This window comes from Trichoderma camerunense, assembly GCF_050948025.1.
Source record: "Trichoderma camerunense strain CBS 138272 chromosome Unknown V8C40scaffold_10, whole genome shotgun sequence".
NCBI lineage: Eukaryota > Fungi > Ascomycota > Sordariomycetes > Hypocreales > Hypocreaceae > Trichoderma > Trichoderma camerunense.
Window position 1 is genome coordinate 1134614 of NW_028145360.1, and position 21216 is coordinate 1155829.

The 21216-nt window shown below is 52.0% G+C and overlaps 6 protein-coding genes across 6 annotated transcripts; 1 reads left to right on the forward strand and 5 right to left on the reverse strand.

The window, feature by feature from the left end:
• Positions 1–878: 878 nt before the first annotated feature.
• V8C40DRAFT_247185 (S-adenosylmethionine synthetase) lies at positions 879–2910 on the reverse strand. Its single transcript, XM_083216272.1, has 2 exons — positions 2638–2910; positions 879–2571 (listed from the first exon to the last, which is right to left on the reverse strand). The coding sequence occupies exons 1-2, from the start codon at positions 2683–2685 to the stop codon at positions 1444–1446; spliced, it is 1176 nt and encodes a 391-aa protein (XP_083072741.1). The 5' UTR covers positions 2686–2910; the 3' UTR covers positions 879–1443.
• Positions 2911–4024: 1114 nt separating this feature from the next.
• V8C40DRAFT_247189 (protein GPN3) lies at positions 4025–5670 on the forward strand. Its single transcript, XM_083216273.1, has 2 exons — positions 4025–4268; positions 4621–5670. The coding sequence occupies exons 1-2, from the start codon at positions 4221–4223 to the stop codon at positions 5473–5475; spliced, it is 903 nt and encodes a 300-aa protein (XP_083072742.1). The 5' UTR covers positions 4025–4220; the 3' UTR covers positions 5476–5670.
• On the reverse strand, positions 5499–6950 carry V8C40DRAFT_247190 (Apq12 family protein). Its single transcript, XM_083216274.1, has one exon. It carries the CDS (start codon positions 6475–6477, stop codon positions 5929–5931), a length of 549 nt encoding a protein of 182 aa, XP_083072743.1. The 5' UTR covers positions 6478–6950; the 3' UTR covers positions 5499–5928.
• A 251-nt stretch (positions 6951–7201) lies between these two features.
• Positions 7202–9671, reverse strand: V8C40DRAFT_247192 (uncharacterized protein). The gene has a single exon (XM_083216275.1). It carries the CDS (start codon positions 9574–9576, stop codon positions 7642–7644), a length of 1935 nt encoding a protein of 644 aa, XP_083072744.1. The 5' UTR covers positions 9577–9671; the 3' UTR covers positions 7202–7641.
• A 2854-nt stretch (positions 9672–12525) lies between these two features.
• On the reverse strand, positions 12526–14694 carry V8C40DRAFT_247197 (methylenetetrahydrofolate dehydrogenase (NAD(+))). The gene is made up of 4 exons (XM_083216276.1): positions 14530–14694; positions 14099–14466; positions 13308–14040; positions 12526–13256 (listed from the first exon to the last, which is right to left on the reverse strand). Exons 2-4 carry the CDS (start codon positions 14299–14301, stop codon positions 13173–13175), a joined length of 1020 nt encoding a protein of 339 aa, XP_083072745.1. The 5' UTR covers positions 14302–14466; positions 14530–14694; the 3' UTR covers positions 12526–13172.
• Positions 14695–16235: 1541 nt separating this feature from the next.
• V8C40DRAFT_247203 (Ser-Thr-rich glycosyl-phosphatidyl-inositol-anchored membrane family-domain-containing protein) lies at positions 16236–18210 on the reverse strand. The gene is made up of 2 exons (XM_083216277.1): positions 17660–18210; positions 16236–17600 (listed from the first exon to the last, which is right to left on the reverse strand). The coding sequence occupies exons 1-2, from the start codon at positions 18129–18131 to the stop codon at positions 16960–16962; spliced, it is 1113 nt and encodes a 370-aa protein (XP_083072746.1). The 5' UTR covers positions 18132–18210; the 3' UTR covers positions 16236–16959.
• Positions 18211–21216: the final 3006 nt, after the last annotated feature.

Here is a 21216-nt window from a genome sequence, read left to right on the forward strand (position 1 = left end):
TCGACAACACGCGCCTTAAACGAACCATCCAATCGGAACCCTCTCCCCTTTCAGCCCCCAAAAGAAAAGAAAAGAAAGAAAGACGTAGTCAAGGCGATATGAAACTCCGACGAGACGTCACCAGGGATGCTTTATCAGATCGTTGCACCGAAAAACGCCGTGCTTGCCGCCCAGATGGACAAGATGGAAGGTGAAATGCATGCAAGCTGTACCCAGTAAGATTCACATCTCACGTAAGCCCTTCTCTGCTCATCCCTGGCCTTTCGCTCTTGTGCGTATCTTGAGACTCGATGGACGTCAAATCCCAGATGCTACTCAATAGGCGCCCAATGTGTTAGACAATTCGTTTTGATTCATCCTATCATTAGTGTGACAATAGAAGGGAATAGCACCACGGAGTCCGAGCGCCTATTCGACGCGGAGACTACGAGTCTTCCCACTCCCATCGCTACAGTAAGGGTAGCTTAACTATTATCCGAAACGGCTGTCATTGTAAATCACCATTCCCCCGCTGCCTTCATTGTGTCCCTCTATTGTCTCTTCTCGTTAGCATTGTCATATATAATCTCAGCATGACACATCACGCAATCCCAAGACCTTCGTACATCGTGACAATGCCATTCGGCGTATTGTTCTCAATGGGAACACCCGAGTTGCATAATTATCGAGCATTTCTCTGCACACGCTGGCATAATAACTTGCAAGGTCCTCCGGGGTGGATCTCTGTATTTCTGCCGTCATCCATTCGGCGATTTTTCTCTGATCCCCATCCGTGTGTCACTGCTAGCATGTCGTATTCCGACTTCCTATATGGGGTTGTAAGCGTAGGACGGGAGGATTCAGAACATGGTTCACAAAGGGTCTCGGAAAAACGATAAGTGTGCCTTGAAATCGGGCTTCTCTATTCTCAAGTCTCATGTCTAAAATAAAACTCTCCGAGCCATGAAATTGTTCCCGATCAACCGGCTTCTCCTGTTTCCAACCCCGACGACTGACTTGCATGTTCAGCAGCTCGGTCAAGAGAACTCGGGAAAAAAGATGTTGAACTTCTTTTGGTCCCCGAAAACGCCAGTTCTTGTTTATACCCATCATTAGCGTAGCTCATAAGTGTGTGCATGTGTATCCGTTTTGCAGACGTGACCCTGTTGCTGTCTATGCAAATAAACCCAGACTTTTGTCTTTGTTGAAAGACGCCCCCCGTTTGATCCCCCATAGTACCCTGGTATATGTGAATTTTTGATAACAAAGGAAAAGAAAAATACGCCTGAAACCACCGTTCGCTTTCCCATAAATCCCAGTGGGGAAAGCCTTTAGGTTTCGTTGAGAACCGTACGCCGCCTTAAATGTGCCTGATGAAAAATCGACATGTAAAAAAACACATCATTTTGTAAATCACGTTGCAGAGCGCTTGTTGAATGCTCTGCGTGCAGTAGCAGCTACCGCTTAGAACTTGAGCTGCTTAGGCTGCTCCCAGGTGAAAGACTGGTTGGTGCCGAAGTGGCCGTTCTTGGCAGTCTGGAGGTAGATGGGGCGAGTCAGGTTCAGCTCACGGACAATGACACCGGGACGGAGGTCAAAGTTGTCACGGATGATCTTGACAAGCTCGTCAGAGGTCTTCTCAGAGGTGCCGTAGGTGTCGACGTAGATGGAGAGGGGCTCAGCAACACCAATGGCGTATGAGAGCTGGACGAGAGCACGGCGGGCGAGGCCGGCAGCGACCAGGGACTTGGCGATCCATCGGCCGACGTAGGCGGCAGATCGGTCGACCTTGGAGAAGTCCTTTCCGGAGAAAGCACCACCACCGTGAGCACCCCAACCACCGTAGGTGTCGACGATGATCTTACGGCCGGTCAGACCGGCATCACCCTGGGGGCCACCAATGATGAAGAGGCCAGAGGGCTGGATGTGGTAGATGGTCTTCTCATCAAGGTACTTGGCGGGGATGGTGGCCTTGATGATCTTCTCGAGGATCTCCTTGCGGAGGTTCTCAGTGGTGATGTCGGCAGAGTGCTGGGCAGAGACGACGACGGTGTCGACGCGGACAGGGACAACGGCACCGTTGTCGTGCTTGTACTCAACGGTGACCTGGGTCTTGGTGTCGGGGCGGAGCCAGGGCAGGCTGCCGTCACGGCGGGCAGCAGACATGGCAGCGTTGAGCTTGTGGGCAAGCTGGAGGGTGAGGGGGAAGAGCTCGGGGGTCTCGTCGGTGGCATAACCGAACATGATACCCTGGTCACCGGCACCAAGGCTCTCAAGGGCCTGGTCAAGGTGGAGACCCTGAGCAATATCGGGTGACTGCTGCTCAATGGCAACGAGCAGGTTGAGAGTCTTGTAGTCGAAACCCTTCTCGGAATCGTCATAGCCGATGTCCTTGATGGTGTTGCGGACAATCTTCTGGTAGTCAAGCTTGGCCTGGGTGGTGATTTCACCAAAGACCATGATCATACCAGTCTTGGTGGCAGTCTCGCAAGCAACCTTGGAGAGGGGGTCCTCAGCGAGACAGGCATCGAGGATGGCATCGGAGACCTGATCGGCGATCTTGTCGGGGTGACCCTCACCGACGGACTCGGACTGTGGGTGGGAGTTAGCAGCTGCGAGCAAGCTGGAATTGGTGTTTTAGAGGGGGATTTTGCTTACGGTGAACAGGAAAGTTCCTGACTTGGAAACGCCGTTGGGAGTAGACATTGTGGCGGTCTGTGTGTGTGAGGAGGGGTAAAAAGTAAGAGAAGAACTAAAGACGAAGAGGAGGAAAGAGGACGGACAATCGCTCGAGGAGAGAGAATGCGAGAGGGGAGAAAAAGAGGTGAGCTGGCAGGAAATGATAAGAAATGGCTGAGGAGGAGGAAGGGGGAGAAGAAAAAAATGGCGGATTTGCCTGGATTTTTATTTAGGCCCGGTGGTCGGTCGGAGAGGGGCGGCCAAGCACGGCATGGATAAGATAACCTGGGAAATGTCTTGAAAAAATGCGACGCGGGTAAAATGCACCGCTGGCCTTTCGTATTCGCACCGCGGGTACGTGGGATGTGCAGCGGGATTGGCGCAGGGCGGCAGGTACCCAGTAAGTCACCCCGCTCTCGCAACACCATGCACATGCAAATGTTGGGATTTCGAAAAAGAAGCTGGCAGAAAGAATCCGAATACTAGTGCTAGGACAGGACGGACATGGATTTGTTTCTGTACAAATTACCGCAAACCCATTGCAGCCATGATTGGCAAAGGAGAGCCGAGCTGGACTAGGATTGGGGGGGTTTAACCAGCAGTATAGCTGGCAATTTTTACTATCTACATACTGTACTACTATTCCATTGATCCCTCTGGATGAGGTGACTCAATTGTTGCAGTCTACATTCTGTACTCAGAGAGACCCAACGGGCAAATGTATGTTGCAACGAGAGATAGACCTTGCCGGGTGCCAATTTGGAACGCTGGATTGGATTGGTGTGACTCGAACTCGGACCCAAAACGACGCCAAGCCAGAAAAAGATTGTCCAACACCCGTACCTGAGATGGCGTCTGTTAAAAGGTAACCTCTGCGAAGAGCCTTCTCCCCCAGCCAAACTCATGTACCCCTCTATGGCGGTCTAGCAGCAGTGCGCCCAAGGCCAGAAATTGCGCCATCTCACGTCAACAAGCCATCGATGCTCTGCAGTGACTCGTTCGAAATAGTGCCCAGCAGCAAGTAAGACGAAGGACGATCCCACCATCCCCCATCCCATCCCCCAGCATGTGCAGCGATACCACACAGCACTAGTACCAAGTACATCTGCACATGCAAACAGGGTCCTTTATCCAAGTACAAGCTACCTCCAGCCACGCGCAACAACTGCAGCTCCCCCTCCGTACTCTGTACCAATTCCTGCCGACCCCGCCGCCCAAGTTTCATCTCCCTCAACCTTTTGCCGCCGACGAATCTGACTGCTAAGCTGCTGCAACGTGCATGTGCTTGCTGCTGGCCCCCCCATTCGGGTCGTTTTTTTTTCTCTCGCCCAAAAACCCCACATCCGCCGAAACAAAAGTAACCCACGCCAGATGCGTAAAGCTTCGATCTACTAAGCTTGAACTGGGGCCCTTAGAATATTATTTTTTTTCGGCGCCGAAAACCCGCCCAGCCCATTTCCTCTCCCCCAAAAAGAAAATCGCCGCCAACCAAGGAGAAGAGATAACACCAGGGGAAAAGAAGTACCTGTGCATGTATATATAGCCAACGGAAGCTGCAAATCATGAGCAAGTTTGGCGCCATGGTCATGGGCCCTGCGGGGGCGGGCAAGGTATGGGCTTGTCTCTTTTGTCTGCTTTGGCTCTGCCTTTTATGCGCGCTTACGCCTGATCACAAAGGAAGAGAGAGGAAGGGGGCCCGGATGGCTCCCTGATGCTGGTTGCTGGTGCTGATGCTTGCAATCCATCGTGTCGACATGGGAATCCCTCCGATCCTCCTCCGGGCTCTGCCGTCTTCCTGCGATAAGGCAAGGGAGTGGGAGTGAGCAAGACGCTGCTATGCGACGCTATGCGATGCGATGATGCAATGCTATGCCATACCACCGAAACACCACAATGTTGCCAAAAGAACTCCAAAACCACTGACTCACTCACTAACTGATGCTTTCTTCACTCCTCGTCTAGTCCACCTTCTGCGCCGCCCTCATCACCCATCTACAGCTCAACCGCCGGTCGGCCTTTTACATCAACCTCGACCCCGCCGCCGAGTCCTTTGAGCACACGCCCGACCTCGACATCAAGGAGCTCATCTCCCTCAAAGATGCCATGGAGGAGGTGGGCCTGGGCCCCAACGGCGGCCTCATCTACTGCTTCGAGTTCCTCATGGAGAACCTCGACTGGCTGACCGAGGCGCTGGACTCGCTCACCGAAGAGTACCTCATCATCATCGACATGCCCGGCCAGATCGAGCTGTACACGCACATCCCGATTCTGCCCACCCTGGTCAAGTTCCTGTCGCAGTCCGGCGCCTTGGACATCCGGCTCGCCGCTGTTTATTTGCTCGAGGCGACGTTTGTCGTCGACAGGGCAAAGTTCTTCGCCGGCACGCTCAGCGCCATGAGCGCCATGCTCATGCTCGAGGTCCCCCACATCAACGTCCTGTCCAAGATGGACTTGATCAAGGACCAGGTCAAGAAGAAGGATCTCAAGCGCTTCCTGACGCCCGACGTAGCCCTCCTGGACGACGACCCTTTGGAGCGTAGCAGGAGGATCACCGAAGGCCCGGAGGGCGAAGACGACGAGTCCGTCCCGCCCGACGAGAAGAGCCAGGTGATGAAGGGCGCCAGCTTCCGCCGCCTCAACAGGGCTGTTGCAGGCCTCATTGAGAGCTTTAGCATGATTAACTACCTCAAGCTAGACGTCACGGACGAAGACAGCGTGGGCGGAATCCTCAGCCACATTGACGATTGCATCCAGTATCACGAAGCTCAAGACCCCAAAGAGCCCGATGACGAGCAGGAGTACGACGAGGCAGATTAAGATGTATGCATTGATTGGAAAAGTAAAAAACAAAATGGATATCAATATGGTAACAAAAAGTGGCTTTAGATAGGTTCATATGTTGGGAGCATAATGCATAGCGACGGCGTTTTGTGGTTTGCAAAAAACAGGAGGTATAACTGATCGATCCCGTTGAGCTGCATCTTGAGAAAACAAATTAAAAAAGAAACGCAAAAAAAGATAATAATTCATCCATCCAAAAAAAAAAATAACAAAAACACCCGTGATCGAAGACGCGCTGTCGCCTTTGCCGTTATCAACCTCTCGTATGATCCCCCTCATCCATGATATTGTTCTCCCATGTTTGCCATCCATCGCCATTCATACATCATGTCTCGTGTCTTATAAAAAAGTTCATGTTGTTGTCTTTCATTTGCTTCCCTCCCCATCGCTGCTCGTGACCTCTCTCCCAAGACAAAGAAGCTGTCATCTTCACCTCGTCTGGTCATACATCCCCCCACCACTCCTCCTCGCCGAATACTCGTCCCACCGCCCACTCGCCTGCTGCCCTTCATACCTCTTATACTCATCCAGCCAAACGTTCTTCAACACAGCCATGTAACCCATAATCTTGGCCCCAACCACCGCCGCGTCCCGCGCGCTCACCAGCACCCCCCTGTTCCACACCCACGCCGCCAGCGCCACGACGGCCGCCCACAGCACCGCCCGCATCGCCAGCCGCGTCCACCACAGCACCAGCCGCCGGATCCAGTTGAGCACCACCAGCGTCGCCACGATGGTCGCCAGCGGCAGGAGGAGGTCCAGCGCGCCCTGGTGCTCCGCGAGCACCGCCATGCCGCGGTCCGCGACGGGCTGGACGAGGGGTATCACGGCCGAGGCGCCGTTGCGGGCTTGCGCGAGGGCTTGACGCTTGAAGATTTGGATGGGGGAGCGCGGGTCGAGGATGTGTGTGTCGATGAGGGCGACGACGTTGGGGGGGAGGAACGATGCCAGGAGCTGCTTCACGATCGTTTCGTCCATGGCCTCTGTTGTTGTTGTGATGATGGTTTCGTTGTTGTTGTTGTTATTATGTGGGGTGACTCGTCAGTGGTGATGATCGTCGATGAGCGCGGGTATATCGCGTCCGTCTGCCGTCGTAGTTTGCTATAGATATAGACAAAAGCAAACAAAGAAGAAATAATACCCCCAAGAGGGCACACCAACGAACAAGTTTCTTTCGTGGTGAACAGGGATCCCGTGATAAGATACCGCAGGACGTTCTTTCACTGTTCCAAACTCTCGTTCCCTTTGTCAGGCGTTAGGCCCGGGTCAAGTTCGGATCTTTTCTTCTACAAGCTCCTTTGGTCTTGTTTAAATCCTGGGTGTCTGCCTTTCCTCTGTCTGGTTTAGAAAGAAAAAAGAAAACTAACTGTTCGGTTTTATTATTATGTTATCTTAAAAAACCTCTCTCCTGATTTGGTTCGAGACCTCATCACCCCCGCTCTTTTTTTGCTGTTCCCGTGGGTTTTTTTCTGGCCCGCTTCCCACGAGCTTTAGTGGGAAAATGCTAGGTAACCAGCTAACTTTACGTGCCCCGTTTGCATGTGATGCTGCATCGGCGCTAAACCGTTATTGACGCTCAGCCAGCTCGAGATGGACTTCACTGCTCTATAGTACTCATTTGCAGTTTTATACTCCTACTTTTCACTTGACGCATCTCCATCCATGATTTTCACATCATCACACAATCATTTCGAATCAAAGCTGCATGACATATTCAATTTTTATTCTTTTCTATATGCTAGCCCAGGTGGTCGCCAAAAGACAAAGTTCCTCCCTCCCGCCGTCGTGTCATCATCGCAATTCGTCTCAGCAAGCATCGCCTCCCAAAGCAGAAACGCTCGACGGACAAAGTCTTGCAAAGTTTTGAAAAGGAAGAAGAAAATTAATAAGTAATATGACAAAAGAGAAAAAAAGAAAAGGGTATCGAAAGTGTAGACCATCCGTGCCAAGAGAAGGCATCGGACGGCATTAAAATCATAGTTTGTCCACTCCACTCCATTCCCCATCTCGACGTCCCCCATCTCCAGAAATATGCAGTACTCTTCTCAGTTCCTTATATGTGCCCAGACACCGCGTATACTCCAAAATCCCTTCAGGAATATTCCTGCAGGTCGAGAAATTCATCCTCCGATTCTCGCGAGTTCAGGGAAGCTCAACTTCTCCCTCAAGAACTCGCAGGGCTGCTTCGATCCTCCGTTTGTACAACTCATGGCCACCAGGATGAGCTCCATCCGCTTCACCCAATGCCAATACACACTTGCCGAGACTCGCCACCAGTCGTTCCACCGTCATCTGCACATCCTTGGACAAGACTTGGAGAGCGGGTGATTGTCCGCCTCGGCTGTTGCTGCTGGCTTGAGAGTAAATGCTCGAAGCATCGGTCAACAACGAGTCTCTGATCCGCTTCAGTGGTTGGTCGGGAGAACCGCTGGGTGTCAAGATACCGCCGTTCAGCTTAGCCTTGTTGACGAGTGGAAAGCTCCTGTTCGTTCCCACCGATTCAAAGGACGAGTATGACGGCCGGTGCATAGTCTTGATTGAGCTGTGGCTAACTGGTCGAGCCATCGTCATGGTGCTGCTCCGCTGGTGCACCTGACTAGAAACAGTTCCAACGCTGTCGGTTGAGTTTCGGAATGATCTCGCGTGTCTCTCTCGGGCATCCTGGAACAGATCGGCCGCAGTATAGACCCTGAAACCCGACTGGGCTGTTGAACTACGACTGGCGGGATCCTCCGCGGCCGTGGCAAACGTGTCGATAGACGCTGTCGAATCTGCACTGTTGCTCCGCTTATGTGACTGTCGTGTTGGGCCACGAGCCGTTTCCACCGAGCCCGTCGAGCTCACGCTTTCCGAGCGCAGTCGTCGCCCTCCCATAGTGCCCATGGCGGAGTGCAGAAAGAAGTGCTCATAATCAAAGGCATCTTCTCGATCTTCGTGGGAAATGGGCTGCTGGACAGATTCGTGATAGAGCGACTCTTCGCTCTCGCTGGAATAGCCATCTCGGAAGGCCTCGGGGCTCGATTCAGCTTCCGTGTACTCGGTGGAAACGCTCTCGGCTGGCGAAGAGCTCCGGCTGCCATCAGTTACTTCCTGTTGGCTCATTTCCAACGGACTGGCCAGAGCTCGGCCCTTGGGTGTTTCGCTTTCTTCGTAATTTTCTTCATAGTTGTCCTGGGGCTCGGGAGTTTGAGGATACTCATAATGCACCCCAGCTCCCCCTTCCTCTCCTTCTCCGTCTCCGCTCTCCTGCCCTTCCTCTGGTTCTTCCTCTTGCGCCATCACCTCCTCTTCCAGCTCCTCCTCTTCTTCTTCGATGGGTGAAGCAACATGCTCGGCTTGTTTTCGTTCATGGTCGTTATCGCTATTACCAGTGTTCGCGTAGACGTATTCCACCTCTGAGAGCTTCTCGTCACTGCTGCTGCTGTGGTCACCGCTCTGCTCCGCGAAACCCGGTTCCCAGGTGGCGTTGGTAAAGGGGCTTGGCATGCGAAGGCTCTGAAGACTGCGACGCCTCATGCTATCTGCTCGCGCCTGCTCCTTCAGAGTGGATATCTTTCCTTTCAAGCCCTTCAGTTGATCCTGAAGTTCACGCATCTGCGATGCTGAGGCGGAGCGGGTCAACCCCAACTCATTAAAGCCCCCCATCGTAGGACTTGCCAAGGTGGTCGTCCGCGAACCGTTCTGCTTCCCGTTCATGCCAGCACCATTTCCACCCTCACCTAGACTCTCCAAAGTGCTGTCAAGTTGGTAGTAATGGAAGTGCGGCTGAGAACCGTGGCCTGGCGTGCTCCCTAAGCCGTCCATACTTCTAGATGTAGGCAGGGGCCGTCGATAGCCTCCGGCAGAGCCAAGAGCACTGGCGGAACGTTGAGGATGACCTGACGTCTTTTGTGCTCCATAGGTCGCTCCGAAAGCAGTTCCGTTCTCGTTTGTGCCCTTGGAGGGATTCGTCGGAGATGGCGTTATACCGGGCCTGCGAAGGGATGTGGGAGCTCTTGCCGTGGTAGGTGATGGCGTTGAACCGTCCGACACAGATGAATAGCTCAATGTCCTTGCTCGGGTAAGATTGTCCTCCATATGCTAAAAGGGGGAAAGAAAACTATCATCAGTCCTTATCGTCTCATAAAGAATAGCATCGCTCCGTATGCTGGGCTTACAGTTAATCTCATTTTAGCATTGGCCAGAATCTGCTCGGCCCGCTTGCTGAGGGAAGCCCCATCGTCACTCAGTCTCCGGGCAGACATATGATCATGAGCGCGTAAGTGCTGCGAGACAGGCGTCCCCTCGTGGTACGCAGATGCGACGCTTTCCTCGTCATCGCCCTGAAAGATGCTATCACCTCCCTGGCTGGCGGAGTCGTCAAAGTCGACAAAGGCACCGCCGTCGTGCGTTCCGATTGTGCTGGTTGATTCGGTCGACATCCTCCGCTCGCGATCCTTGCCCTGCTGTTGGCGCTGCTGCTGAAGCCGCTGCTGGATAAACTTCTTTCCTCCGGCCAGCGAGGCTCGAAACGGGCCTTCGTCACCCGAACTATGGTTTGAGCGCTTGGACGCATTGCGAGACGGTATCGGACCAACGACACTCTCCACCTCGGTGACCTCTCCAATGTCTGAGAGCATGGTTCCATTGCCGTAGATGATTGGCGTCGACATGGGATCGGGGTTGGAGTAGAATTCCTGCGTGAACTGGAATCCATCCTCGATATGGTGACCGCTATTCCACAGCGATGGGCCCGTGTTAGGTTGGCTGTGATACAAATCGGGGCCATCGTAGTCGGGCAGGATCATGTCTGGGTTGGTCAAGGTGGGAGACGCAGGCTGGGGATAGGGAACCGCCGTGCCGCGAGCATCCTGTCGGTTGTCATAGCGATTCGTGGCAATGGACTGCATCGTCACGGCGGCTCAGCTTAGCTGGGACTGTTCTCCAAATCGAGTGTTGGTGTTGTGCTGTTGAAGTTCGTCGTCTGGCCTGGTCCCCTCGTCCTCTTTATTCTTCCGAGCCTGGGGGGGTTAAGACTGATTCAGATGAGGCAACACTACGGTCCAAGCGCCCAACAAAGCAGAATCCAGAGTAGCGGTAACGGAAAAAGAGCTGTACGACGGTGGCTAAGGGCTTGGCGGGCTGCTGTGCCTTGAACAACGAAGCAAAGTACTGCAAAAAGAAAAAAGGGAGAGATATTCAAAAACTCCGAGAGATCGATCGGGCGCGCCACGGGACAAGAAAGGAGCGACAGTAGATCGGGCGAAAGAACTCGGGAAAGGCTTCAGAACTTGGTAAAAGAGTCGAGGTCGAATCTGTGGTTTACTGTAAGCAACGCCAGACGAGCAGAGCACGCTCAGGCCGCCGTTGCAGCAATAGAAAGAACAAGGCAAAGCAAAATACTAGAAGGGATTGACAAAGAGAGGCCGTCGCGAAAAAGAGAAGCTGGAGAGCATCGCCCGCCAAAAATTGCGCCTTGGCCTGCGGTCTCGTGGCCCGGGCCGCCCTCCAGGTACATCCAAGTACTTTGCGCAAATCGAAAGAGGGAGGGAGATTGGTGGGACAGGGGCCTGAGAAATGATCCAAAAGGGCCTCTTCTAGGGCGATTAGTGCGGCGGACCGGGACAAAGACAGCTAGAGGCCCAGCGAATGGCAGCCTCTAGGTGCTAAGGCACAGCGCAGACAGCCCAATCAGGGCGCCGGCCGCCTGACTAAGGAGAGGCCAGTGCAAAAAGCATGGAGCGTCCTTTATGCGTCAAATCGAAATTGTTGTCATGGACGAGCGATGATGCGCATAGCTGCCTTGTTAGTGTGTTTTTTTACCTGTGCGTTTTGAGGTGATTTTGTTTTGTTTCGCTGGATCTGCGCATCACGTTACGAGACGCCGAGGGTTACAAAGGAACGGGAGGTACATGTAAGGTACCTGTTCACATGGACGGGATGCCATTCGATCCTACAGGTACTCCGTCCATTGGCCTCGACCTTTGGCACTCGATACGGATGCAACGGTTCGTCACCCACGAAAATACTACCCAGTACTGTACGGCAACAATGGCTTGCCGCACGCACGCCTGCATGCATGCGCGTGATATTGGATGCAGGCGGCCGGTTAATATAAAAAATCCCCATATCACGACATTTGCTAGGCCACCAACCGACCGCACGGGTTGCTGCCACCAACAGTCACCGCACTCCATTTCTGTCGCTCTCATTCGCAATATCCGAAATAGAATCCAATCGGAAAATGGGCTCCATACTGTACCTGTACCACCTTACAGTACAGCGCAAAAGGGCTCTATCGAGAATACGATGATCAAGGTACCACGAGTCCCGCCTCAGTACAAGCAGGTACATGCCCGTGTGCGACTGAGTGACTTCAAGTTGATATTGTATGAAACGAATAATACTCCGTGCATGGCATATCCGTGTCGCCCGCCTGCTCTACAAGTGCTTGTTTCGAGTATCTTACCTGTACTGTAGGTAGTCGCATCGCCCCCCTCCTCGTATATCAAAACAAAATCAAGTACTGCTGGTATTACTCTCAGTCAATGCGGTGGAGGGCTGCATAATCTTACCCCGATGCTCGTAATCTCTCTCCGTTTCCGTTTCGTTTCGTTTTTTTTCCTCCAAGTCGCGGCGTGCTCAACCGGGCCCTGCTAAGCCGTTTCTGGGGCGGTACCTGAGCTCCACTTGCCTGGTACCTGTTCTAGTCCTGACAGGGACTCGGTCGATTGATTGGATGCCGTTGGCCTGGTCTAATATCCGTCAAAAAGGGTCGTATCCAGGCCGTGCTGATTACGGAGCACAGGTACCTTACTTGTTACTGCTAGTATACTCGTATGTGCCAGTTCCGACCTCATATATTCAGCTGTACGAGGGTACAGTGTAAGCAGCTAATGCGCCTAAAACAAGGCACAATGACAGTTGAGGCAAGAGAAACAAGATACTCGACTTTAGCTGCAGAAAAAGGAAAACAAAACACGGCTGATCATGCCACCTTTTTCTTGTCTCTCACACGCACACTCCATGTAATTTTAGGTAGTCAATTCCTGCTTTCAACCTATTTACCCGTGGATGATCTTTGCATCCAAGCATTTCATTTGCCATTCTCGTTTATAGAGCCGCGTCATTGTCTAGCTCCACCCTCTCAATGGCTATTGCTCTTCGCGAGGCCAACTTCAAGGCTCCGTGCTGTACCTACTCCGTATACTCCGCCAGATCTTGTACAGATACAGTACTGGAACTCCGCGGCTCGAATGGCTTCAAATCATTCGGCCGCGTAACACGGAGCCAAATGCACCGGATCGGTTGCGCAGGTACTTGTACGCGCCGTGCTAGAGAACGCTTGGCCCAACTATTCTGCTTTCTACAGAGTGGTACAAGATGCCTCAACTCTTCTATGAGATTTTTTTTGTTTTCCCGTTTTAGGTGTCCCTCAAACCTCTTCACGATCCATCTCATCTACTGTAGGTAATCAACGTGCCTTGCTTGCGTCCGCTGCGGGCCGAGATCGACCAGCCGTTTCGTTCTGTTTATTTTTATTTTCCTGCCCCCCGGAGCTCAAAATCAAAAGTGAAGACCCCCTGCATGGCCCACCCAGTAATATGCCGTTGTTTTAGTCTTTTTAAGAAAGGGAGAAAGAAAAGTTTGCGTCTTCAAGGACTAGTGTATTGTCTTGGATCCGTCGAATCAAATCAATCGTCGGCAAAGGCTTCGGTTCGGGCCTGGATGGTGCTCTTATCCAGAGTCTCCTTGGAGGGACGGTTCGCAACCAGACGCTGTTCAATTAGCTTATCAAGCTTCAGTTCCAAAAGTAAAAGTACACTCACCACAAGATTTCTCAGCAGAATAGCAATTGTGACCTTTCCAACGGATGGCACATAGATGGATGCCTTCTCCTTGACGGCGTCTCCGTCAAAGTTCTTGAAAGAGGAAAAGTTGATGCACACGGCACCGTCCCTGATGAGCTCTGTCGGCACCTTGTATGACTCGGCGGGCACTCCTCCAATGATGACGTCGCTCAATGGCAGGCACTGCTCCAGACCCCAGCCCTCCTTCTCCTCTACCTGATGGCGAGGCTTCTTGATACCTTGGCCTCGAGTGAAGAGCTGAACGCCAGTAATGTCTACGGAGTAGACTGTGGCACCGTCATTGGCCAGCAGAGCTGCAAGAGGGCGGCCATTCACCTCGGATCGGTTGATGACGGTAATAGTCTTGCCAAACAGGCGGTTGCCATAAGCGAGGATGGGGTTATAGATCTGGAGGTGCTCAAGAATCTTGACCACGGCCAGCGGTGTGCAGGGCAGAATAGACTTCTTCTTGTTCTCGGGAGCGTCCAAGAAGCGAATGTTGTGGTACATGTTGTGCAAGTAGCTGTGGCGCAATCCCTCGACATCCTTGGAAAGATCAACCGTCTCCTGGACGTACTTGTCGTGGGTGGGGTTCTTGGGGAAGATTGGGTAGTAGACGATGATTCCGTCGACGGCATCATCCTCGTTGGCCTTCATAATGTCCTCTTCGAGAAGATCCTTGTCGACGATGCGCAGCTCAAAGTTGAACCCACTTGAAGAGGCAGTTAGTACCTTTTGCCGTAGAGATTGCAACATGGCAGTGTTCTCACTTTTCCTCGCAAGTCTTCTTGGACCACTCGGCATATTTGATAGCGGCAGGGTCCTCGTTTGCAAGGAATGCTACCAGGGTCGGGGCACTGCTACCAGTCTCCTGGATCTTGGCAAGGGTTTCCTTGACCTCGAGCAGCAGCTTCTTTGCGATTGTTTCGGCCGTGATGACCTTGCAGGTCTTTGGGGCAGCTTGAGAAGACATGGTGATGCGACTGCAGAGAGAGAGCAATTCAATTGCTGTATTAGCGGAGATGCTGCACAGTCTTTCAAGGAATTGCTCACCTCTGGATGCAAAGAGGAAGAAAAAAATGAGGATGACGAGTGTGACTCTTGACCCCACCAAAGCCGGAGCGGAAAGAATGCGACCCTTTATGACATCAGCGCAACTTCCTTTATACGCAAAAAGAAGAACAAAAAAAGGCAACCTTACAGGCAATAGATCTGGTGAACGCTTCAATCAAGACGGGCGACAAATGGCGCATAGGATGAGGGACAACTCTGAGGGAAATGATTGAGCTGAAGCTGTCATTTTGTCTCGCAACATGTGAGAGAGCGAGAAAAAAAAAATCGAGGCCCCTCTGCTCCGTCCACCGGCGCTCACTGCCCCTCTTACCGGCTATGGCTTAGCTCCAAGCATCAGTGATTGGATTGCCGGACAAGCATTTCCGCTGTGTTGATGTAGATACATCTCTATTATAAATGACTTCCAGATTATGTTTAACCGCAATGCTTATCTAGTTGAATCAAGTCAGTTTTGATTGGCGGAGATTGTAAGTGTCGTGTGAAAGCAGTATGTGACTCAAAGTAGTCTCATCTCTGCGTGAGCGTTACTCGACAGTACGACATGTGCACAGCTAAAGTGAGGCATCCAGAACGGGCAATGAGGCAATCAAAATGCTACTCAGCATTCCAACGTACATATTGTGTGGAGTTGGAGCTGAAGATGGGGACGAACACGCGGGGCGTCTTACAGCATTCCAGTCCCTCAGCGACCCCATTGTATTGCACTCTGCAAGTAAGACACGCTTTGTTCTACATACACGATACTCCCTATTTGGTAGTTAAATTCTATTCCAGAAAAGCATGGCGAATAATGAAGTAAATCGTATATATAACTACTTATCCCTGGTAGTCCGGCGACAACAGTATCAAATGCTTGACGGTGAGATGCAGAGGAAGTATATGTATTGACATTTTATGTTTGTGCGATGTCCTACTCTCGATCCCAGTCCAACATCTTACCTGATGTTTATTTTTCCCATAATTTACCTGCTATCGTCGCCATCTTTTTGTATCATCTGCTACTATTGTCAAACAGTGACCATCTATGAGATTTTTGTTGGTTAGGGAATTTGGGATGCTAGATAGGTAATTACTAGGTAAGTTGAGGTGGTTTGTGTCTCCGTATAAGCAGTAGCTCAGATGAAGCAGACAGTACCATAATACAACAGGTATCTATTCCTCCTTTCAACTAATTCTCAGCTCAACACATATAGTAATGCCCTTCTCATATATCATCTACGCACCCCCCAGTCGCGTGAAGCTACTCAAAGTATATTATATGAAGGGGTTGCCTATGTTTGCTGCGGATGACAAGCACACTAAAATATGCAGCTGTCTGCGACGCGGCCGTCTGATGTCGTCACGGGATGCCATCCTCTGAGCCTAAGATGAAGCTATACAATTTAGATTCACACCTTTATGTAGGTAAATCTCACCAAGGCATAATAGCACTGCAATAAGCACTTTATACATACAAAAAACACTCACTAAAGCGACACGACTATATCCACACGCATCTGTAGCTCACGGTTAGGTACTCAGACTCATACGTGTATTCAGCCCCATTCCCACCCTAGAGCCAGCCACACCCAAAAAAAGATTTTTGATTGAGACCGAAAAAAAAAAAATTAGTTGACACAAGGTACCGCCCAACCCAAAAATAGGCTCAGCGCTACTCAAACCCCTAAGCTACTGCGACGCTGCCATTTTAACGCCGCAATGCAAATGCGCGACGGTCCTGCGTTAAACCAACTGAGGCAGGTCGGTTAGGAAACACCACACACACGCACACATACAACCCCTTTTGGCCCAGCACCGCCCTTACGTCTGTTTTTTACTACAGAATTTTGATGGATGCTTACTCATGTCATGGTATTAGTAGTATTATTAGCAGTATGAAGATGATTGTAGACACAGCAAGGGATGGCGTCGCAATTCTGAGACACTATGATGGAAGCAGGGCAAAAATGTCTCTTCATCATGCGTCATTGTCTTAGAGCTCCCGGACTGCAGATCAATTGCCCCGTTGAGTCGTTCATCGCCAAAGCAGACGGCCCCATGTTCTAGTATAGCCGCTCAACCGCTCCCCATGTCTGTCTCATCACCCGGGAGAGGAGGAGAGCGATCGTCGCTTACTTTACTCGTATCGCAAGCCTCGGTGAGAAATCCACCATTGGCTCCGAGAGAATTGCGATGAGCGTTGCTTATTTCTCTATGGAGTAGGTAGCTTCGAATCACAAACACAGAGTCCTACTCTACTGCGCATGGGCTCGTAACTTCACAAGTCGCAGTAGAAGCAGATCAAGCTCGTAAAATCATTATCAATTAAGAAAGAACCAATCTATTAACACGCAGGCGCTAAATATCCTACATCGAAAACGACATGGTTCCATAAAAAGACAGACATCGTACCGCAAGTATATCTAGATAGATTCGAGACCAGAACCAATCTTCTTCCCCTTTTCCAAGTAAAAAAATATGTGCAATCAACTGTAAAAACCAGAGCTGTAGGCTCCCGTAGAAATTGGCATCAAACCCGCAAGCCGATTAAAACCCGAAATCTTCAAACATCTCTCGCTTACAGAGCGAAGTAAGCAGCAACCAGGGAGGCAACCAGAGCCAGGGCGCTGCCGCCAACGCGAGCACCACCGTTGGTAGGGATGGTGGGGGGAGCGGTGACAGCAGGGTTGGAGGCAGAGGGAGCAGAGGGAGCAACGTAGACGGCGCTGGTCTGGACACCGGGAGGAACGTAGATGGGAGAGCTGGGAGGAGGAGGAGGCAGACGGGTGGCGCTTTGCAGAGTGGTGGGAGCGCTCAGGGTGGGAGGAGCAATGGTGGAGTTGCGGCAAGGAACAGTGGTGGTAGCGTTCAGGATGACGGTAACATCAGTGACGGCCGGAGGAGTGTAGACGGGAGGAGTGTAGACAGGAGCCTGGGTGGTGGACTGAGTGGCCAGAGTAACGGTCTTGACACCAGTGGAGGTGGTGACAGTGGTGGTGTCCGCAGGAGGGAGGTTTCCGTAGCTGCCAGAAGAGGTGTGGGCAGGTCCAGCGGGAGTAGAGCTGGCCTTGACGCTTCCAGTCTTGATGTGGAAGGGGTTGGAGTACTGGAAGACGTTGGGGTCGCTCTCGGAGCGGACGATGAGGCCGTAGAAAGCCTGGGTGCCCAGGGTGGCATCAACGTTCCAGACGAAGCTCTTGGCGCTGTTCTTGACACCGGCTAGTTTGCTGTGTTAACAACCGAGTAGAGCATCTGGGCTCTGGAGAGCATCAACTTACTGGCAATCGTTCCAAGGACCTGCTGGGTGGCCTGGGTAGGGCCACCAATCAGCTCAATGGTGATGGTGTCGGCGGCGTACTTGGCGGGAACAGTCCACTCAACGGTGAAGGGAGCGCCGGCAGCGATCTCCTGGTTGGAAGTAGGCACGGTGACGGGGTCGAAGTCGGCAGTCTGGGCAAAGGCCGCGGAGACCAGAGCCAGGAAAGCAGGGACAGTCAGAGTGAAACGCATCTTGTCGAAGTGAAGTTGAACAAAAAAAGTTACTTGGTTTTGAAAAGGAAGAATGAATGAAAATGGTTCAAAAAAGAGTGTGGTTGTCGTAAAGACAAAAGAGTGACTGGTATGCAAAAAGCTGAAAGGAGCGTTATGCGGCTGAGCCTGGAGTGTGGGTGAAGGAAAAACAAGAACAGAAACAGGTGGATGGAATGGGGGAGAGGTGAGATAATAAGCACGAGCACCTGAGCGTTTCATGAGGGTCTAGGCAGAGAATAGAATAGACACCCCCCGGTCAGCTCTGAGCCAGACGCCCGGCACACACTCAGACAAGTACAGGTACGAGTACAGGGAGCTACTGTAAAGACGGACAGGCGCTCCATGATGGGATGGACTCGTAAGGTAGCCACTGAATCCCAGCGGACGCAATAGCGCGGTTAGGCGAGCTGTGCGCAAGTGGATGCGGGTTTTTGGCGTGGACTGGCCGAGCCCCTACAAGCAAACGATGGCTCATGCATAGCACATGTAACCACGAAGGAGATTACCGCTGCTGTTTGAAACATAGAATACGGTATTCTCTGTCTATGAAGCTGAGGATCTATTATACCTACACTTGTGCGCCCAAGAGGCAATACTGTATAGCAGAGTTGAGGAATTGAATACCGTCGTGCTGATTGATAGGCCGCCAGCGTGCAGCCATCGTGAGATTGCCTCTCCAATGAGACCATTGGCGTACAGCAGAGCTACCTCTACCAAGCCACACAAGTACAGTACTTGCAGGGTACGGTACAGTCACGACCAGGGCCAAGGGGGCATTGCTTCAAGCTGCTGAAGCTAGCGCTCTAGCTCGGGACGGGTACTTTGTACATTTCCTGTTCCTGTTTTCTTCTGTTCCTGCAGGAGCCCTCCGACAAAAAGTGACGAACCACGTATCTGCAACCAGGCCGGCAAAAGTGGGGCGCCGGCCGTCAGGGGCAAAAAAGCAAATTACACTGTTGAGGGCCGCTGCTGATTGGCTGCTAGTTGATGAGGTGCAGACAGGGCTGAGCCAGGTTATTTCACGGCTCGTAACTGGTAACTTGGGCTTCGGTCTGGCAAGATATTACTCCGTATCGCCAGGCCATGCCAACCAGGCCACGAGACGAGCACGGGCTCCATTCCCCGTCCAACGTCACGTTGGCTGCTGTAGGCGTGCTTCAGTACGAGTGCTGTACCGATACTTGGAAGCTCTGTGTGTGCGCGGGGTGCTTGCAAAGGTTCTTTGCTCATTGAAGCTTGTGCCGCTGTTGTTGGTCGTTGGGCTGAGGTGAATTCTTGATGAAATGGCGTGCGTTGCCATGAGACCGGCCACAGTCATCCATGTGGCTGGGCTTGCTGCCTTGGCTACCCGTCGACGCACTGACAGCAAAAAAGAAAGAGAAAAGAGGAACATTCCCGTTGCCATCCAACCGCAGCTAGAACCGGCCCGTTATCGAATATCGCGCAATAACAGCCAGGAATTTGCCCTCGTCAATGATGATGAAAGAAAGACCCTGCCGTGTGCGATGCTGCTAGCTCCAGCCCTCGAGCTGCTACTATTTTCATCAAATTCATTCCATTCTTCCTTGGTTAAGACACTGATTGTTCCGCCAAGCCCTAGAAAAGCCAGCCTCAATTACACTCCTCTCTCCCTCAGCTCTCCTTCAGCTTCGCTCAGCTTCTCGGCTGCTCTCAGCTAAAGAATCTGTCTCAGACCGTCGTGGCGTCCGTCCAGACTCCGTGATTCGCGAGGCGGAATCCCGCCATCCCAGTCGTCGGAGCGGCTGGTAATTAAAGTCTGGTGTGACTGCGTGAATGCAGCAAACACCACACACGTCCAAGCTTCTCTGCCCTTTCTCCTTCATTCACCAACCCGTGCCTCTTCAAGCTCATCCATGGCCAGTCCAGTACAATACAGTAAGCGCTGGCACTCAATTTGCGGCTCCTGTGGCTTGCATCTCGCAGCGGGATCCCTGTGAGCTCTACCTCGTCCCATGGCTATGCTTACAACTAAGCTGTTATGGTGCCCTCTTTTTCGCTTTCAAAGCAGCAAAGCTCGTGAGACTAAAGACCAATGCATCAGTGGCTTCTCCGGGGCCATTTTAGCCAGCTCCATCCCCCCCGCAGGTCACAGCGAGTGATTCGCCGCTGTCAGCCGCGGTGCCTGTGCCTGGATTCACGTCGCGTCCGGTTGATCCATCGTGCTAAAATAGGAAATGCCCGATTCCCAGGCTATCGAACGCCCCTCGTTAGCCCAGAACGTTGAGGTGCATCTCAAGCGCTGCCCAGCTCGCGCTGCGATTCGCCAGAGCGCGCGGCCAGTCATGCATGCATGCGCCGTCACAAGCAAACGCGCAAAATGTTTTTCATTTCCTCGCTTTTCATTTTACTGGCGGCGTGGCGGAACAGCATCCCCGTCCGAGCCCTCATTTCATCACCAGAGCCTTTCGGGTACTCGCCGAAATTTAGGAGGGGCGGTGTGCAGTGGTTGTACTCGTACGAGTTTCGCTGACTCCCATGGAAGTTTAGAGTAGAGCATGGCGGAGATATTCGTACCATTGTGCCCCGTCACCCTTCGGGGGTTTTGTAACTTATTTTGAGAAAAAGGCAGCTCGCAGCCTCTTGGTGCCCTTAGACAGGCAGGTGGATGCTCATCGGCACTCATATTTGCCAAGATCGTTGCAAGCCCCCCAATGCAAGATGGCGGCAGTTTATTCTTGTCGTGGCTCCGTAGCTCATTTGCTTCTAGAAGCCTGGATGCTCCCGCCCTTTGTTCCATGACTCAACGGATCCATCCCAAGAAAGAACGCTTTCTCCAGCTGATGAGAGACATCTGCAACATGGCACGCAAGTGCACACTAAAGGGCTCAATTGCTCGCTACCCTCTAGACGGAATGCCATTAGTAGTGGTATCCGCTCCTCTGGGGCTGGAATTGCATGCAAGCACCATACGAGGAACGTGAAGAGGACGGCGGAAAAGCACTCAATGAAGTTATAACCTTCTTGCTCATGGGCACACACAGGATATGATTAAAATAAACACGATTACTTATGGTCGCACAACTCGCCGATGGAAGGACTTTTTGATCAATAATTGGGCTAAGGCTGATGTCATATTGATTAATCTGACCTGATAATCCTGGGTTGTTCGCTTTACATTGAATATTAACAGTGCGTTCCCAGGTACACGTACTCGTACCTTGGGATGAACAGGGTCCTGTCAGGGGCAAACCCAATGAATGCTCCAGGACAACGGAATTGTTTCACGGCAAACGCCGCCTTCACAGAACGCGGTAGCAGTAACAACATCCTTGACAATGCTGAG

Excerpts from the sequence above, each read along its gene's own strand:
- V8C40DRAFT_247185 (XM_083216272.1), bottom strand. The coding sequence starts at position 2,685 with ATGTCTACTCCCAACGGCGTTTCCAAGTCAGGAACTTTCCTGTTCACC. Across the intron at positions 2,572-2,637 it reads CAGGAACTTTCCTGTTCACC|TCCGAGTCCGTCGGTGAGGG; the intron begins GTAAGCAAAATC and ends TCCCACCCACAG.
- V8C40DRAFT_247189 (XM_083216273.1), top strand. The coding sequence starts at position 4,221 with ATGAGCAAGTTTGGCGCCATGGTCATGGGCCCTGCGGGGGCGGGCAAG. Across the intron at positions 4,269-4,620 it reads GCCCTGCGGGGGCGGGCAAG|TCCACCTTCTGCGCCGCCCT; the intron begins GTATGGGCTTGT and ends CTCCTCGTCTAG.
- V8C40DRAFT_247190 (XM_083216274.1), bottom strand. The coding sequence starts at position 6,477 with ATGGACGAAACGATCGTGAAGCAGCTCCTGGCATCGTTCCTCCCCCCC.
- V8C40DRAFT_247192 (XM_083216275.1), bottom strand. The coding sequence starts at position 9,576 with ATGGAGGACAATCTTACCCGAGCAAGGACATTGAGCTATTCATCTGTG.
- V8C40DRAFT_247197 (XM_083216276.1), bottom strand. The coding sequence starts at position 14,301 with ATGTCTTCTCAAGCTGCCCCAAAGACCTGCAAGGTCATCACGGCCGAA. Across the intron at positions 14,041-14,098 it reads AAGAAGACTTGCGAGGAAAA|TGGGTTCAACTTTGAGCTGC; the intron begins GTGAGAACACTG and ends TGCCTCTTCAAG. Across the intron at positions 13,257-13,307 it reads TTCTGCTGAGAAATCTTGTG|CGTCTGGTTGCGAACCGTCC; the intron begins GTGAGTGTACTT and ends CTAATTGAACAG.
- V8C40DRAFT_247203 (XM_083216277.1), bottom strand. The coding sequence starts at position 18,131 with ATGAAACGCTCAGGTGCTCGTGCTTATTATCTCACCTCTCCCCCATTC. Across the intron at positions 17,601-17,659 it reads GGTCCTTGGAACGATTGCCA|CCGGTGTCAAGAACAGCGCC; the intron begins GTAAGTTGATGC and ends ACAGCAAACTAG.